Genomic DNA, 15,210 nt, shown 5'->3' with positions numbered 1-15,210 from the left:
AAGAGCGCAGGCTTTGGGATCAGGCGGATCTGTATCGGGACTGAGGTTCTTAGCCTCCGCTTGTACCTGCGGTGCAGTGAGGACTCCAGGAGCTGATGATGAACCCGCACGGTCCTCGGCACGTGGTAAGTTCTCCGTAAGTGGGCTCAGTAAAACCCCTCTCCCGGGAAAGCGCCCCACCGTGTTTGGTGGGGTGCCTGGGACGCGAGGATGCGGCTGGGAGTGTGATGAGAAGGGCGGGCGGGGATCCGCGAGGACTCCAGGCTGGGGTTACAGGCCCAGCCAGGGGCGGAGTCTTCTCCGGGTCGGGCGGGGACCGAGCGCTCCCTTGGAGGCACCGAAGGACCTGGCCAGCCGTGCAGCTGCCCAGGCGCTATGGCGAGCGCGGCCAGGAGGTCGAGGCCGTGGCCCCGGCTGGGGCTCCAGCTCCACTTCGCGGCGCTGCTGCTCGGGACGCTGAGTCCACAGGTGAGAGACCGACGCCAAGTCCCCAAAGTCGGGTCGCAGGGTGCAGGGGGCGGGGTCGCGCTTGGGGCGAGGGCGCGGCGGGGCCACGGGGGCACCTCTCCCTCCCTCACGCCTGGGTGGTCCCAACTCGGCCCCGACCGAGTAAAAGCCTCCTGGGTTTGGGGAGCCGCCAGTTGCCCCCAACAAATACCTAGCTGGGGAGATCTGCCAGCGTGGAAAGGCAAGAGCAGACCGAGCCCCCCCCGCCCCCCCCCCCGCCTCTTCTGCAGGGAGACGTGTAGTCTGGGGGAGGGGACACCCGGGCACGAAAGCCAAGCCTCTTAAAACTTCTGTGGATCCTGGCTTCCTTTGAAAATATTATTGACTTCAGGGTCCTCTGCTGAGAAATGCGCCTGCACGCCCAGTTTTGCAATTTCAGAGGCTTTACAATGGGGTCCCCTTACCCATGGCTGCACCCCAGGTTCAGAACCTATGGGATAAATGAGCTGGGAGTGTCAGTATCTGCTCCCACGGGGCCAGGAGTAGGAGAGTCTTACAGAAATGCAGCCAGGAGGCAAAAGTCGCCTGGCCTAAGAATCCAGGTGTCCCGCCTGGAGCCCCCATGGGGCAAAAGCGATCAGGTAGAGTTAGGCACCTCTCATTCCCCCCTTCCACCTCATGGGTCCACCTCATGGTTGCCAGCTAAGAATGCAAGCCCAGTGTGGCCAGATCGGGTGTCTCCAGAAAATTTAGAAATGAGAAAAATTTGAAATCTTGGTTTTTTGTAGAAATCATCCAATTTTTAAAAAAAATTGGCAGCTAATTGAACAATTTTTAAGCACTAGATGGTCAAACAAAATTCATTTCTGGGCAACCAATCTGCAGCCTCTTCTCCAGACCATTCTCCCTCCTGCCATGCTGCAGATGACAAAATTGAAGCCCAGAACGAAACAGGGGCTAGCAGATAATTTCCTGACCCTCCACTCAATACCAGTGGCTCAGCCCCAAACCCGAGGGTCCTGAAGCAGGATGTGGCCTTCGTAGGGGTGCGGCTGGGCCACCCGGATGTTAGGCCTCCTGCTGGGAGCTCAGCCTCACCCTGTTTGCTCAAGGAGGGACTGGAGCAGGTGAGTGAGCCCAGGAGCGCCAGATGTAAGTACGGGTGGCTCCAGCCCCCCTCCCACGGGCACCCCCCAGCCTTGGGTCAGGGGACTTACTGGAGCCTGGCACCAAAACCAGCTGGGCTGGTTTGGGGAGGCAGAAAGGGGCATCCCAAAAGAGGTAGACATTGTGGCAGAGGAAAAAGAGGCCAGGCATAGGAAGCAGAGGGATGGCAACTCAAGTCCTTAGTTTTGCCACTTATTATCTCTGTGGCTTTATGCCAATGACCTAACCAATGACCTAACTTTCCTGAGCCTCAGTCTCCCTCCCCTGTAGAATGGGAAAACTAATAATACCAGTCTTAGAATGGGTGCAGTGGCTCATGCTTGTAATCCCAATACTTTGGGAGGCTGAGGCAGGAGGATTGCTTGAGGCCAGGAGTTCCAGACCAGCCTAGACAACATAGCAAGACCCCATCTCTACAAAAAAAAATACAAAAATTAGCCAGGTGTGATGGCACACACCCGTAGTCCCAACTACTTGGGAGGCTGAAGTGTGAGGATCAGCTGAGCCCGGGGGTTTGAGGCTACAGTGAGCTATGACTGTGCCACTTCATTCCAGCCTGGGCAATAAAGCAAGACCCTGTCTTATATTAAAACAACATGAACACTAACAAAAAGAAACAAAACAATGAAGTCATTTTGTAAAGGCATTTAGTCTTCTTTGGAAAACCAGGATGAATTGAGGAAGGAGGTAAGGAATTGGGAATTTAGATACATTGGGAGCCAAAACCTCCCCTCTGAACCCCCCAGCTCCCACTATAACCCCTCTCTAGGGTCAAAGAGATGATAGGAGACACCAGCACGTTCCCCAATCACCCTTCCTCCCCTGCTGCATCCCCATCTGGGGGAAAGGGAGTCATGGCCAGCCCTGCTTCGGACAGGAGCAAAGGGTGGTCCCAGACCCCTCAGAGAGCTGACTTTGTCTCTACCCCCTCGCAGGTTCATACTCTCAGGCCAGAGAGCCTCCTGCTGGTGTCCACCTTGGATGGAAGTCTCCACGCACTGAGCAAGCAGACAGGGGACCTGAAGTGGACTCTGAGGGATGGTGAGCAAGAAGTGGTCCCTCCTCCCTCCTTGGGCCCATAGATTGGTGAAAGGGGAGTCACTGTGGCATAGAGAATAAGAACATGGGCTCTAGAATCCAACAAGCTGGTATCTACAGGCAGCTTCACTGCTTACCAGCTGTGTGGCCTTGAGAAACTCGCTTTACCTCTCTGATCCTCAACATCCTCATCTGTAAAATGGGGCAAAGGATATGACCCTATCTGACAGAGTTTTGGGGAAGATGGCATTACATTCACGCCAAGTGCTTGACATTACATTCATGCCATGGCTCAGTGAGTATGAGCTGTGCTTTTCAGTGGAGTCTAGAGGGAGCTGCTCATGCTCTGTGTCCCTGCCCCTGCAGATCCCGTCATCCAAGGACCAATGTACGTCACAGAGTAAGTGAACCTGGAGCCTTTTAAGGAGGAGGCAGCTGGGAGATGTGGGACTCATAGTTGTCTGGAGAGAGTTTGTGTGTGGGGTGGGGACATGTTGGAAGTAAGGCAAGAGAATTGGCTCTGGATGTGATATGGGGGAGGGTCTTGGAGCCCCAAGATGTCTTCTACAAGAACAGGCTCCTACTAGCTGAGAAGTTGGAGGGAATTTGGGACCTTCATGAAACCAAGAGACAAGCACCCACTGGTCTCCTTGTTCCTCTCTGCTCCACAGAATGGCCTTTCTCTCTGACCCAGCTGATGGCAGCCTGTACATCTTGGGGACCCAAAAACAACAGGGATTAATGGTCTGTATCCCATGGTGTTCAGGAATGGGTGAGGGCCAGGGCTTTCATCAGCTGGAGCACTGAGAGGTGGAGAGGCAGTATGGTCAGTATCTCCTGTGCTGCAGAGGATGTAAGTCAGGACTCAGCACATTGTGAGAAGGCTGTCTGAGGGACCTGTTGAAAGGGTGGTAAGGGGAGGTCTGGCTGTGTCTGCAGGGCAATCTGACTATCAAGCTGGAGGTATCCCAGGGGCTTCTCCAGGACTCTGAGGGCTTTAAAGAGAAATGTATATACCAGTTAGCTTTTGCTAAATAAAAATCAACCCAAAACTCAAGAGCTTAAAACTAAAACATCACTTAAATTTATTCAACTCAGAATTTGGTGAGATGACAATTTAGGCTGGGCTCAGCACAGTGGTTCTTCTGCTGGTCTTGACTGAACTTGTTCATGCATGTGTGGTCAGCTGCTAGTCAGCTGGATGGCTCTGTTTCTGAAAGTTGGTTGGTAGTTGGTTGGCTTTTGGCAGGGGTGGCTGGGCCATGTGTCTCTTAGTCCTAGCAGGCAAGCCTAGGCTTGTTCACATGGTATCAACAAGGGACCCCAAAGCAGCAATACATAAGCACTTTTCAAGCTTCTATTTGTGTCACATTTGCTAATGGCTCATCAGCCAAAGCAGGTCACATGGCCAAGCTGAGAAACCAGTGGTGAAAAAACAGACTCCATCTCTTTATGGAAGGAGCCGAAAACTCACCGTGTGAAGGGACACAGACACAGACATGAATACAAGATGAAAAGCAATCTGTGGCCATTTTTTGAAATCTTCCACTTCAGGACTCTGAATGGGGTGGAATGTGCTTTGTCAGAATTTCTTTTTTTTAATTTAAACAAATTTTTTAAAGACAGGGTCTCATTATGTGTCCAGGCTGGAGTGCAGTGGTATGATCACAAGGCTCACTGCAGCCTCGAACTCCTGGCCTCAAGCAATCCTTGCACCTCAGTATCCTGAGTAGCTGGAACTACAAGTACACACCACCACACCCAGTTATTTGTCAGAATTCTAACCATGTTGGGGAAGCCTGCTAGAAAAGTCTTAAGTATATGATTTAGGAAAGTGAAGTGATAAGAAATTTTCGTGTGTGAATCAGGCAAGCTCTCAGCTGCAAACACATGGCATACTCAAATAGAATAGTTTGAGGACATTTTGTCAAAAGTGTGAGCAGAGTATAGGAAACCACAAGGGATAGTGCAGTATATTAGTTCATTCTTGCATTGCTATAATAAAAAAATACCTGAGACTGGGTAACTTATAAGAAAGGAGGTTTCATTGACTCATGGTTCTACAGGCTGTACAAGAAGTGTAGTAGCTTCTGCTTCTGGAGAGACCTCAGGAAACTTACAATCATGGCAGAAGGCACAAAGGGGAAGCAGGCATGTCTTACATGCACAGAGCAGGAGCAAGAGAGAGAAAGGGAGGAGGTACCACCCACTTTTAAACAACCAGATCTCGTGAGAACTCTATTACAAGAACAGCACCGGCTGGGCACAGTGGCTTATGCCTGTAATCCCAGCACTTTGGGAGGCCGAAATAGGCAGATCACCTGAGGTTAGGAGTTCGAAACCAGTCTGGCCAACATGGTGAAACCCCGTCTCTACCAAAAAATACAAAAATTAGCCAGGTGTGGTGGCACATGCCTGCAGTCCCAACTGTTTGGGAGGCTGAGGCAGAAGAATCGTTTGTACCCGGGAGTCAGAGGTTGCAGCGAGCCAAGATCACACCACTGCACTCCAGCCTGGACAACAGAGTGATACCATGTCTACAAAAAAAAAAAAGAAAGAAAGAAAGAAAAGCACCAATCTGGCCCCACCATCCAATCACCTCCCACCAGGCCCTACCTCTAATATTGGGGATTGCAATTCAACAAGTGATTTGTGTGGGGACACAAATCCAAAGCATATCACGCAGTAATCTTTGGTTTGTGACAGTGGGGTGACATTATCAGCCCTAATTCTGGAGGCTGGAGAGGGAGCAGCTACCACAGCCTGGAGCTGGAGAGAGAGCTGTCCTGAAAGCACCACCAGATGGGACCTCAGGGCTTTGGTGGAGGGACACAACCAGCCCGTGAGGACTTTGTAACAAGGACAGCAGGGCATACTCTGATCTCACCCTGTCCCCATTATTCAAATCCAGCAGGAAGCCAGAGCACATGGTGCCCACAGACATAACCCAGACAAGTCCAGCTTTGGGGAGAAAGCAGAGTAGAGAAGGGTGGAGGATGGAGCTCCACTCCTAGCCAGCATCAGGCCATGGTATCCTTTTTTTTTTTTTTTTTTTTGAGACGGAGTCTCGCTCTGTCACCCAGGCTGGAGTGCAGTGGCGCGATTTCGGCTCACTGCAAGCTCCGCCTCCTGGGTTCACGCCATTCTCCTGCCTCAGCCTCTCCGAGTAGCTGGGACTACAGGCGCCTGCCACCACGCCCGGCTAATTTTTTTTGTATTTTTAGTAGAGACGGGCTTTCACCGTGGTCTCGATCTCCTGACCTCGTGATTCACCCGCCTCGGCCTCCCAAAGTGCTGGGATTACAAGCGTGAGCCACCGCGCCCAGCCGGTATCCTTTATTCTAGAACAACTCCTTCACTTCTGTGAGTCTCTCATGGCTGTTGACAGTTTTGAAGTATTCATGTGAGTTGTTTTGGATTTTTGGAATTAAACTCCCCACTTGATGTGTGTGCGGGTTTTTTTGTTTGTTTGTTCGCTTCATTTTATTTTGTTTAGAGACAGAGTCTCACTCTATCGCCTCAGCTGGAGTGCAGTGGCACAATCATAGCTCACTGCAGCCTTGAACTCTTGGGCTTAAGCGATCCTCCTGCCTCAGCCTCACAAGTAGCTGGGACTACAGGCATACGCCACGATGCTCAGCAAGAGACGAGGTCTCACTGTGTTGCCCACACTGGTCTTGAATTCCTGGGCTCAAGCGATCCTCCTGCCTCAGCCTGCCAATGTGCTGGGAGTACAGGCATGAGCCACCATGCCCGCCCCAGTGCAAGTTTTTGAGGAGGAGGTCAGGTCAGGCCAGGAGCAAGTGGCTCTTGTGGTACCTTGACACTGGGTGTGGGAATTTCTGCATTTCCTCCAGAGGCTGTGTAGCAAAATGATTCAGTGTGCTGGCTCTGGAGCCTGACTGCCTGGGTTCAAGGCCAGGCTCTGCCATTTAGTAGCTGTGTGACATTAGCCAAGTTACATGGCCTCTCCAAGCCCCGGTTTCCTTACCTAAAAAGTGGAAATGATAGTAATACCTGTTAATTGGTTGCTATGGAAATGGGCTCACCTGGCACAGTGAGCACTGTGTGTTTCTGCTCTTACTCCTTCCTGGAAATTTTCCCTCTCCTAGAAACTGCCATTCACCATCCCTGAGCTGGTTCATGCCTCTCCCTGCCGCAGCTCCGATGGGGTCTTCTACACAGGTGAGCATCTCTCCAGCCTGTGGGGTCCAGTTTCAGCCAGCAGAGGCAGGGATCTAAGTCGTGACAGGCTAATTAGGCACAAGAGTGGCAGGGCCACACCTCTTCCCATGCCAACTAGAGAGCTAACACACTTTCCACCTCCACAGGCCGGAAGCAGGATGCCTGGTTTGTGGTGGACCCTGAGTCAGGGGAGACCCAGATGACACCGACCACAGAAGGTCCCTCCACCCCCCGCCTCTACATCGGCCGAACACGTGAGTCGGGCCCCAGCTGTTACTCAAGCGCTGGGCAGCCTCCCCTTTTGCTCTGCTGAGATCTGGCTGTGGCTAACCCAGTTGAATTCAGGACAGTCAGTCTGTTAGTCATCAACAAACATTCTACAGAGCACTGAACTAGCAGCCAGGGATACAGCTGTAAACAAGACAGCTCCAGTCTGCCACTGTGATGTTCACAGGCTTCCAGGTCTCTAGGCTGTGTGCTCAGGAAACCCCCACTCCTACAAGATAAATGGCCCCTGGGGTTGGAGGGAGCATCACATGAACGTTCCCGGTAATCTTGCTTCTGGGATCCCCAGAGTATACGGTCACCATGCATGACCCAAGAGCCCCAGCCCTGCGCTGGAACACCACCTACCGCCGCTACTCAGCGCCCCCCATGGATGGCTCACCTGGGAAATGTGAGTTCCACCTTTCTCTGGTCCCATCTTGGAGCAAGGTCCCCAACCCAGGGAACCCTGAACAGCATCCATGACCAATTCCCAGCCACATTTTGACCCAATTGACCTCCCCCGGGTCCCCATATACAAAATGGCACACCCCTGATGGCTGACCCCAAGTGACTCCCTCGACACCCAGACTGACCCTCCTGAACCCTGGCCAATCCCTCAACCTCCTAACTCTTCTATACTACAAGTGGCCCCAACCGGGTAACCCTGGATGACTTCCCACATCCAGAGTGACCCCAAAGAGCCCCTGAGCAATCTCTGTGTGTCCTAACTGACCCCTATATATAACCCCTGAAAGCTGACCCTCAGTGGCCTCTTCCATAGACTGACTCCCCAGGTGACCCTGACCACTCCCCACCATTTTTTGTAAGATGGGGTCTCACTCTGTCACCCAGACTGGAGTGCAGTACTGTGATCACAGCTTACCATAGCCTCCAACTCCTGGGCTCAAGTGATCCTCTATCCTCAGCCTCCTGAATAGCTGGGACTGTAGGTGTGCACCACCAAGCCTGGCTCATCTTTTAATTTTTTTTAGAGATGGGGTCTTGCTATGTTGCCCAGGCTGGTCTCAAACTCCTGGGCTTAAGTAATCCTCCTGCCTTGGCTTCCCAAAGTGCTGGGATTTCGAGCATAAGCCACCACACCTGGCCCACCCCCTTGCTATTATGACTGACACCCAACTGCCTGAGTGACCTTACAGGTGCCCCAAGGCCCCCTCAAGCCCTGATTCCATCATTCTGCATGAGACCCTACACAGGTCACCTCAGCAGAGGTGAGGTCACCTACTCGCCCCAACTGACCCCTCTCACACTCTAAGTGACTCCCAGGTGGCCCAAATGCCTCCAGGCCACCCTGATTGACCCATCCTAGGTGACCATATGTTGACCATGAGCAATACCCCACCATCCTAAGTGACCCAAACTGACTCCTACACATCTGAGTCATCTTTGAATGACCCTGACTGATCGCCTCATTTTCAAAGTGACTCCATGAACTCCAATGAACCTTCTCATGGCCTGATAACCCTCCATGTGATCTCCATACACCAGAGTGACCCCTCACCCAGAGGGCCCACCCTTGGACCCTCTTAGGAGAGCTTCCAACCACATCTCCCCAGCCACCTTTCTCGGCAGACATGAGCCACCTGGCGTCCTGTGGGATGGGCCTGCTGCTCACTGTGGACCCAGGAAGTGGGACGGTGCTGTGGACACAGGACCTGGGCGTGCCTGTGATGGGCGTCTACACCTGGCATCAGGACGGCCTGCGCCAGCTGCCGCATCTCACGCTGGCTCGAGACACTCTGCATTTCCTCGCCCTCCGCTGGGGCCACATCCGACTGCCGGCTTCAGGCCCCCAGGACACAGCCACCCTTTTCTCTGCCTTGGACACCCAGCTGCTGTAGGTGTTCGTGCCTGGGGCCCAGGGAGGGAGCCATCTGGGAGTGTTGCAACCTGGGTCTGATGGCCAGGCGAGATGTTCAGCTGTGACACACCAGTACCGCTGAACCAGGGATCAAAACATTTCAAATTGGTTACTTACCCAACTGGTTGGTAAATAACCAGTGTCCTGTGCTACCCTCCAAGTGTCCCCGGGACCCCCTGGATAGCCCCCACTGTTCAGCAACTCATAGGGTAAGATCTGGCCTAGGAGGGTGTATTAGTCTGTTTCATGCTGCTGATAAAGACATACCCAAGGCTGGGCAATTTACAAAAGAAAGAGGTTTAATTGGACTTTCAGTTCCACATGGCTGGGGAAGCCTCACAGTCATGACAGAAAGCAAGGAGGAGCAAGTCACATCTTACATGGATGGTGGCAGGCAAAGAGAGGAGCTTGTGCAGGGAAACTCCCCCTTATAAAACCATCAGATCTTGTGAGACTTATTCACTATCATGAGAACAGCATGGGAAAGCCCTCATGATTCAGTTACCTCCCACCGGGTGCCTCCCACAACACATGGAAATTCAAGATGAGATTTTGGTGGGGACACAGCCAAACCATATCAGAAGGGGACTCCAGGTCTTAACCTGTTCTGGTTGGTAGGTGCTGTGCCTTATGAATTGTTAAATACTTTAAATAACAACTTTATTGCATCTAACACCTTAGTATCCCCATCTTGAGAAACGAGTGGACAGCTTGGGGAAATCAGGGATCATCTATTCATTCAATTCATTCTGCAAATATTAATTGAGCACTTACTGTGTGCCAGTCTCACTAGAGTCTGGGAGTACAATAGCAAATAACCCAGCCATTGTTCCTGCCTCAGGAACCCGAGTCTAATGGGAGAGACAGACATGTAAAGAGATTATTGCAACCTGATATGATAAAGGATGAGATGAGAGTAGTATAAGATGCCATGGGAATGTATAGGAAGAATACCCACATCAAGACTGGGGACAGGAGGCAGTCATGGAAAGCTTCCTGGAGGAAGGAACATCTAAATTGAAACCTAAAAAATGAATAGGAAATGAGAGAGATGAGAGAGCACAGAATTCAGGGAACAGGAAAAAGTTAAATAAGACTGAAATATAGACCTGAGAAAGGAGTAGAGTCTGAGATTATAAGCTAAGAAGAAATCTTGTAGGATCATTTAAAGGGCTTGGACATTTTCTCCTAAAGTTAAAAAGTCACTGGAGAGTTTTAAGGAAGGAAGTGATTTGATCATATTTTCATTTTAGAAAGAATATCTTAGAATGGTATATGGAAAGAAGTGGACCATTCATGGAATATTGATTTGTTCAGGCAAGAAATGAAGATACTTTATACTAGAGCAGAAACTAGAGAGAGGAAAATAAGTGGAGTGTAAGATATATTAGAAGGAAGAACCAGTAAAAATTTGATGACTAGGGAGTTTGATGATTGTGAGCAAGGAGTCAAAGATCATGCTTAGGTTCCTAGACGCACATGGGTACTGTCATTTTCAGAGGCAGGGAACACTAGAGGAGGTGGGGGAGAAGAAGGAGGAAGAAGTAAAGAATAATGTAATGAATTTATATTTAGAAAATTGAGCTCTTGAAAGAGGTCTGGGTTAGACATAGATTTGAAATCATGACTATAGAACATGTATCAGCTAGCTTTAGCTTCATAACAAATTGCCTCAAAACAGAGAATTTAAAAAACAACAATTTATTATTTTTCAAGATTCTGTGGGTCAGCTGGGGTGGGTGGTTTTTCTGCAGTCTGCTCATGGCTTGGTTGAGTCTGGAGAATCTAGGATGGCCTCACTCACCTATCTCATAGTTGATGGACTGTTTGGCCTATGGGGGATTAAAGAGGTCTCTCACACCCCAGCAGGCTAGCCTGGGTTTTCTCCCACGGTGGTCTCAGGGTCTAAAGAAAAATGCATAAGGAAGCCTGCTGAAGGCACAAGCACTTTTCGAGCCTCTACTTATGTCACATTTGCTGTTGCCTAATTGATGAAAGCAAGTCTCATGGCTAAGCCGAGTCAATGTGAGAGGGAAATATACAAAGGCATGAGTACCTTGATAACTGAAACTACCCATCACCAGCATTCATTCTTCTCTTCTTTTTCTTCTCGCTCGCTAGGATGACGCTGTATGTGGGGAAGGATGAAACTGGCTTCTATGTCTCTAAAGCACTGGTCCACACAGGAGTGGCCCTGGTGGTAAGAAGTGGTCTCTGAGTGGGCTGGAAAGAGGATGAATGGGAGAAGAACCTCCCTCACTCATGGCTCTCCATCTTCTGCTGTAGCCTCGTGGACTGACCCTGGCTCCCACACATGGCCCCACCACAGATGAGGTGACACTCCAAGTCTCAGGAGAGCGAGAGGGCTCACCCAGCACTGCTGTTAGATACCCCTCAGGCAGTGTGGCCCTCCCAAGCCAGTGGCTGCTCATTGGTGAGATCCTCTGGCTCAAATTGGGAGTAGATGAAGATAAAGAATCTGTGAGCTCAGCTTCTGAGCTGGAAAGCTAAGGTCCCCTTCAGCCTGATGACTTTTGCCCCCCACCTTAGGACACCACAAGCTACCCCCAGTCCTGCACACAACCATGCTGAGGGTCCATCCCACCCCGGGGAGTGGAACTGCAGAAACAAGACCTCCAGAGAATACCCAAGCCCCAGCCTTCTTCTTGGAGGTCAGTGCTGGAAGGGCAGAGGGTGGGGTGTAAGGAGGCCCCAGCAGATGGGGGAATAGCCCTTGGATTTTTTCCTCAGGCTGCTAAGAATAACAATCGGGGGTGGGTCAGTTGACCTCACACAATTTCCCAGAAGACAAACTTTTTGTTGTTGTTGTTGTTACTGCCAGAAACACGTTAGAAGTGTCAAAAAGTGGCTGGGCATGGTGATTCATGCTTATATTCTCAGCACTTTGGGAGGTCAGTGTGGGAGGATGGATGGCTTGAGGTCAGGAGTTTGAGACCAGCCTGGGTAATATAGCAAGACCCCATCTCTACAAAAAAAATTTAAAAATTAGTGGAGAATGGTGGTGTGCACCTGTAGTCCCAGCTACTCAGGAGGCTGAGGTGGGAGGATCGCTCGAGCCCAAGAGTTTGAGGCTGCAGTGAGCTATGGTCACACCACTGCACTGGATAACACAGTGAGACCCTGTCTCTTAAAAAAAAAAAAAAAAAAGACATTGACTATTTAAATCATGAAACGTAGGTCACATTTTCTTTATTCTTCTTCAGTGTAAAAATTGTAAAATATTCATTGAAAACAAAAACTATAAAAGCATGTGCTCCTGGGAGAGGTTTGGACCAAAATCACTAGTAAGTAGCTCAAGGTTAGAAGGAACAGCCATGGCCTAGAACAATAATTCTCAAATCCGATTGCTCATCAGAATCACCTGGGAGCCTGCTCCAGAGTTAACGCATTTAGGATCTCTGGAGGTGGATATCTATATTTTTAGTGACATTCCAAGAGTACCTGTACTTTTTAGTGACATCCCATGAAATGCTGGTCATTGGGTAGGTTTAGAAAGCCATTCTGGGCAACATGATGTTTCAGCACTGTGGAGAGTGCCACGTTTCCCACCATACACAGACTACTCACTGCCCCCTTCAGCTAAGCCCAGCCCTGTGCTGGGTGATGAAGAAAGGTTAGGGGCTCCCCGGTGGAAGGAGGTGCTAAAAGTGAAGGGCGCTTTATCCCCAGCTATTGAGCCTGAGCCGAGAGAAACTTTGGGACTCCGAGCTGCATCCGGAAGAAAAAACTCCAGACTCCTACCTGGGGCTGGGACCCCAAGACCTGCTGGCAGCTAGCCTCACTGCTGTCCTCCTGGGAGGGTGGATTCTCTTTGTGATGAGGCAGGTAGGCCCACCGCCCTGACCTCAGGTCTATCTGGGGGGATGCTGCTCCTCCTGTCTGAGGCCACTCAGCAACTCTCTCCCTCTATCTGGCTCTGACTTTGCCCCCTGCCTCCCTCCCAGCAGCTCCCCAGGCCCCTGCGATCTTGCTCTGTAAGTTCATGCTGCCTGGTGAGGCCATCTCAGTCACAGATACTGGGCCCATCACGGGGCAGGGCGTGGCCAGGACAGAGCTCTCTTAGGCTGTCATGTTACAGCAGCAGCCACAGGTGGTGGAGAAGCAGCAGGAGACCCCCCTGGCATCTGCAGACTCTGCTCACATCTCCCAGAATGCCCAGTCCCTGAACTCAGGGGCCACCCAGAGGAGCCAGAAGAGGCTTCAAAGTCCCTCGAAGCAAGCCCAGCCACTCGACGACCCTGAAGGTGAGCGTGAGTGAACAAGAGAGGGCAGTCAGGAAGAGAGAAAAGCAAGGGGCAGATTTAACTGCAAAGCTGGTTTATTAAAAGCCACTATAGTGGGGTGGTTAGGTCTACATGAATTAAGAAGAGTGTTTCGAGTAGAGTCTGCTGTGTAATTGAGCACTCTAGGAGTGTCTGCTGTCATTTTTTCATCATTATTTTTTTGGAGACAGGATCTTGCTCTGTTGCCCAGGCTGGAGTGCAGTGGCACAATCGTAGCTCACTGCAGCCTCAAGCTCCTGGGCTCAAGAAATCCTCCCTCCTTAGCCTCTCAAGTAGCTGTGACTATAGGCATAAACCACCATGCCCAGCTAATTTTAAAGTTTTTTTTGTTTGTTTTTTTGTTTTGCTTTTTTTGCAGAGATTGGGTCTCGCTATGTTGCCCAGGCTGATCTTGAACTGATGTCCTCTAGCGATCCTCCCACCTCAGCCTCCCAAAGTGCTGGCATTACAGGCATGAGTCACCATGCCCAGCTCATTATTGTATTATTATTTTCAAGGAACCTGGGTGTAGATAAAACTGGGTATAGATCTAAGGCTGCTCTCTGTTTACGTCTTTTGAGCTCAGTTTTTTCGTTTGTCAAACAGGAATAATAACATCCAGCTCATTACATCATCTCATCATGAGAAGTCGCAATCATTATTATTAAATAATACTTAGGTAATATTAATATTCATGTTAAAATGATGTTATATTTGGAAACAATAATAGTAAATGACCTTTGTACCATTTAGCACCTTTTATTTTTTAAGTGCTTTTCTTATTTTTTCTCAATTTAGTCCTGTAAAGACTAAAGCCCTTTTAGGTTGGGCACGGTGGCTCACACTGGTAATCCCAGAACTTTCAGAGGCCAAGGTGGGGATTGCTTAAGGCCAGGTGTTCGAGACCAGCCTGGGCAACATAGGCAGACCCCGTCTCTACAAATAATACAAACAATTCGCCGGGTGTGGTGGTGTGAACCTGTAGTCCCAGCTACTCAGGAGGCTAAGGCAGGAGGATTGCTTGGGTCCAGAAGGTCGAGGCTGCAGTGAGCTGTGAAACTTTCAAGGTTCCTCTGGCATCTGGAATGTTCCAGGGGCTTCTTGCATGCCTTTACCAATCAGCCCAGGATACTTCTGCTTGATTGGCTCTGGGCTGGGCTCATGTTTTTGGTTGTCTTTGTGAACTTGTGCTGGCACCTTCTAGTCACTGCTCAAGCCACTTCCTCATACCTCAGCCCCACCCTGCCATCACCTTCTCAGGCGGAAGTCTACACCACACGTAGCTTGATACTCCAGTGCTGTTCACAATGTCCGCCTCTGTGGTCACTGTGCCTTAGCCCAGAGGAAAACAGCTCCCCTTCCTCAGGGGTCAGCTCTTTTAGAGGGCCCTGCAGCAGGATTTCCTGAGCCCTGAGCTGTTGTAGTTTTTGTCATTTTACTGGCCCTGGGTGGGTCCAAGTAATACTCACCCACTGTACCCCAAAACGCGCATCTCCCTGGACCTTCTGACTCGAGTTGAGTCTGGCTCATCTTTACCTGGACAACCAGGACTCCATCTTTCCCCAGGGTCATTCTTGTCAAAGTCCTCATGGACTGTTTTATGGTTCACAAAACTACAGTGGAGTCACAGCCAACTTTCATTTAACTTGAATAAATTTGGCCAGGCACAGTGGCTCATGCCTGTAATCCCAGCACTTTGGGAGGCTGAGGCAGGGGGATCACTTGAGGTCAGGGGTTTGAGACCAGCCTGGCTAACATGGTGAAACCACATCTCTACTAAAAATACAGAAATGAGCCTGGTGTGGTGGTGGGTGCCTGTAGTTCCAGCTACTGGGAGGTGGCTGAGGTACACGAATTGCTTGAACCCAAGAGGCAGAGGTTGCAGTGAGCCAAGATTGCGCCACTGCACTCCAGCCTGGGCAACAGAGCAAGACTCCACCTCAA

The 15,210-nt window shown here is 50.5% G+C and overlaps 1 protein-coding gene across 2 annotated transcripts in view; it reads left to right on the top strand.

Annotated features, from left to right (window-relative positions):
* Nucleotides 1–243: 243 nt before the first annotated feature.
* The window catches only part of ERN2 (endoplasmic reticulum to nucleus signaling 2), a 23,263-nt gene continuing 8,296 nt past the window's right edge, over nt 244–15,210 (top strand). Inside the window, exons 1-13 of one of the 2 annotated variants that reach the window (XM_032157130.2) lie at nt 244–468; nt 2,550–2,655; nt 3,019–3,052; nt 3,324–3,396; nt 6,765–6,837; nt 6,984–7,091; nt 7,412–7,513; nt 8,695–8,959; nt 11,105–11,183; nt 11,270–11,417; nt 11,534–11,655; nt 12,674–12,829; nt 13,083–13,248. In XM_032157130.2, coding sequence (XP_032013021.1) covers nt 376–468; nt 2,550–2,655; nt 3,019–3,052; nt 3,324–3,396; nt 6,765–6,837; nt 6,984–7,091; nt 7,412–7,513; nt 8,695–8,959; nt 11,105–11,183; nt 11,270–11,417; nt 11,534–11,655; nt 12,674–12,829; nt 13,083–13,248 — 1,525 coding nt within the window. In that variant the 5' untranslated portion in view covers nt 244–375. The remainder of the gene's footprint in view (nt 469–2,549; nt 2,656–3,018; nt 3,053–3,323; nt 3,397–6,764; nt 6,838–6,983; nt 7,092–7,411; nt 7,514–8,694; nt 8,960–11,104; nt 11,184–11,269; nt 11,418–11,533; nt 11,656–12,673; nt 12,830–13,082; nt 13,249–15,210) is intronic. The other variant, XM_032157131.2, reaches the window with a different exon arrangement.

The sequence above is a fragment of the Hylobates moloch genome, unplaced genomic scaffold (genome assembly GCF_009828535.3).
Source record: "Hylobates moloch isolate HMO894 unplaced genomic scaffold, HMol_V3 SCAFFOLD_6, whole genome shotgun sequence".
NCBI lineage: Eukaryota > Metazoa > Chordata > Mammalia > Primates > Hylobatidae > Hylobates > Hylobates moloch.
The sequence above is the reverse complement of the archived record's forward strand: the minus strand, read 5'-3'. Positions and strand labels throughout refer to the sequence as shown.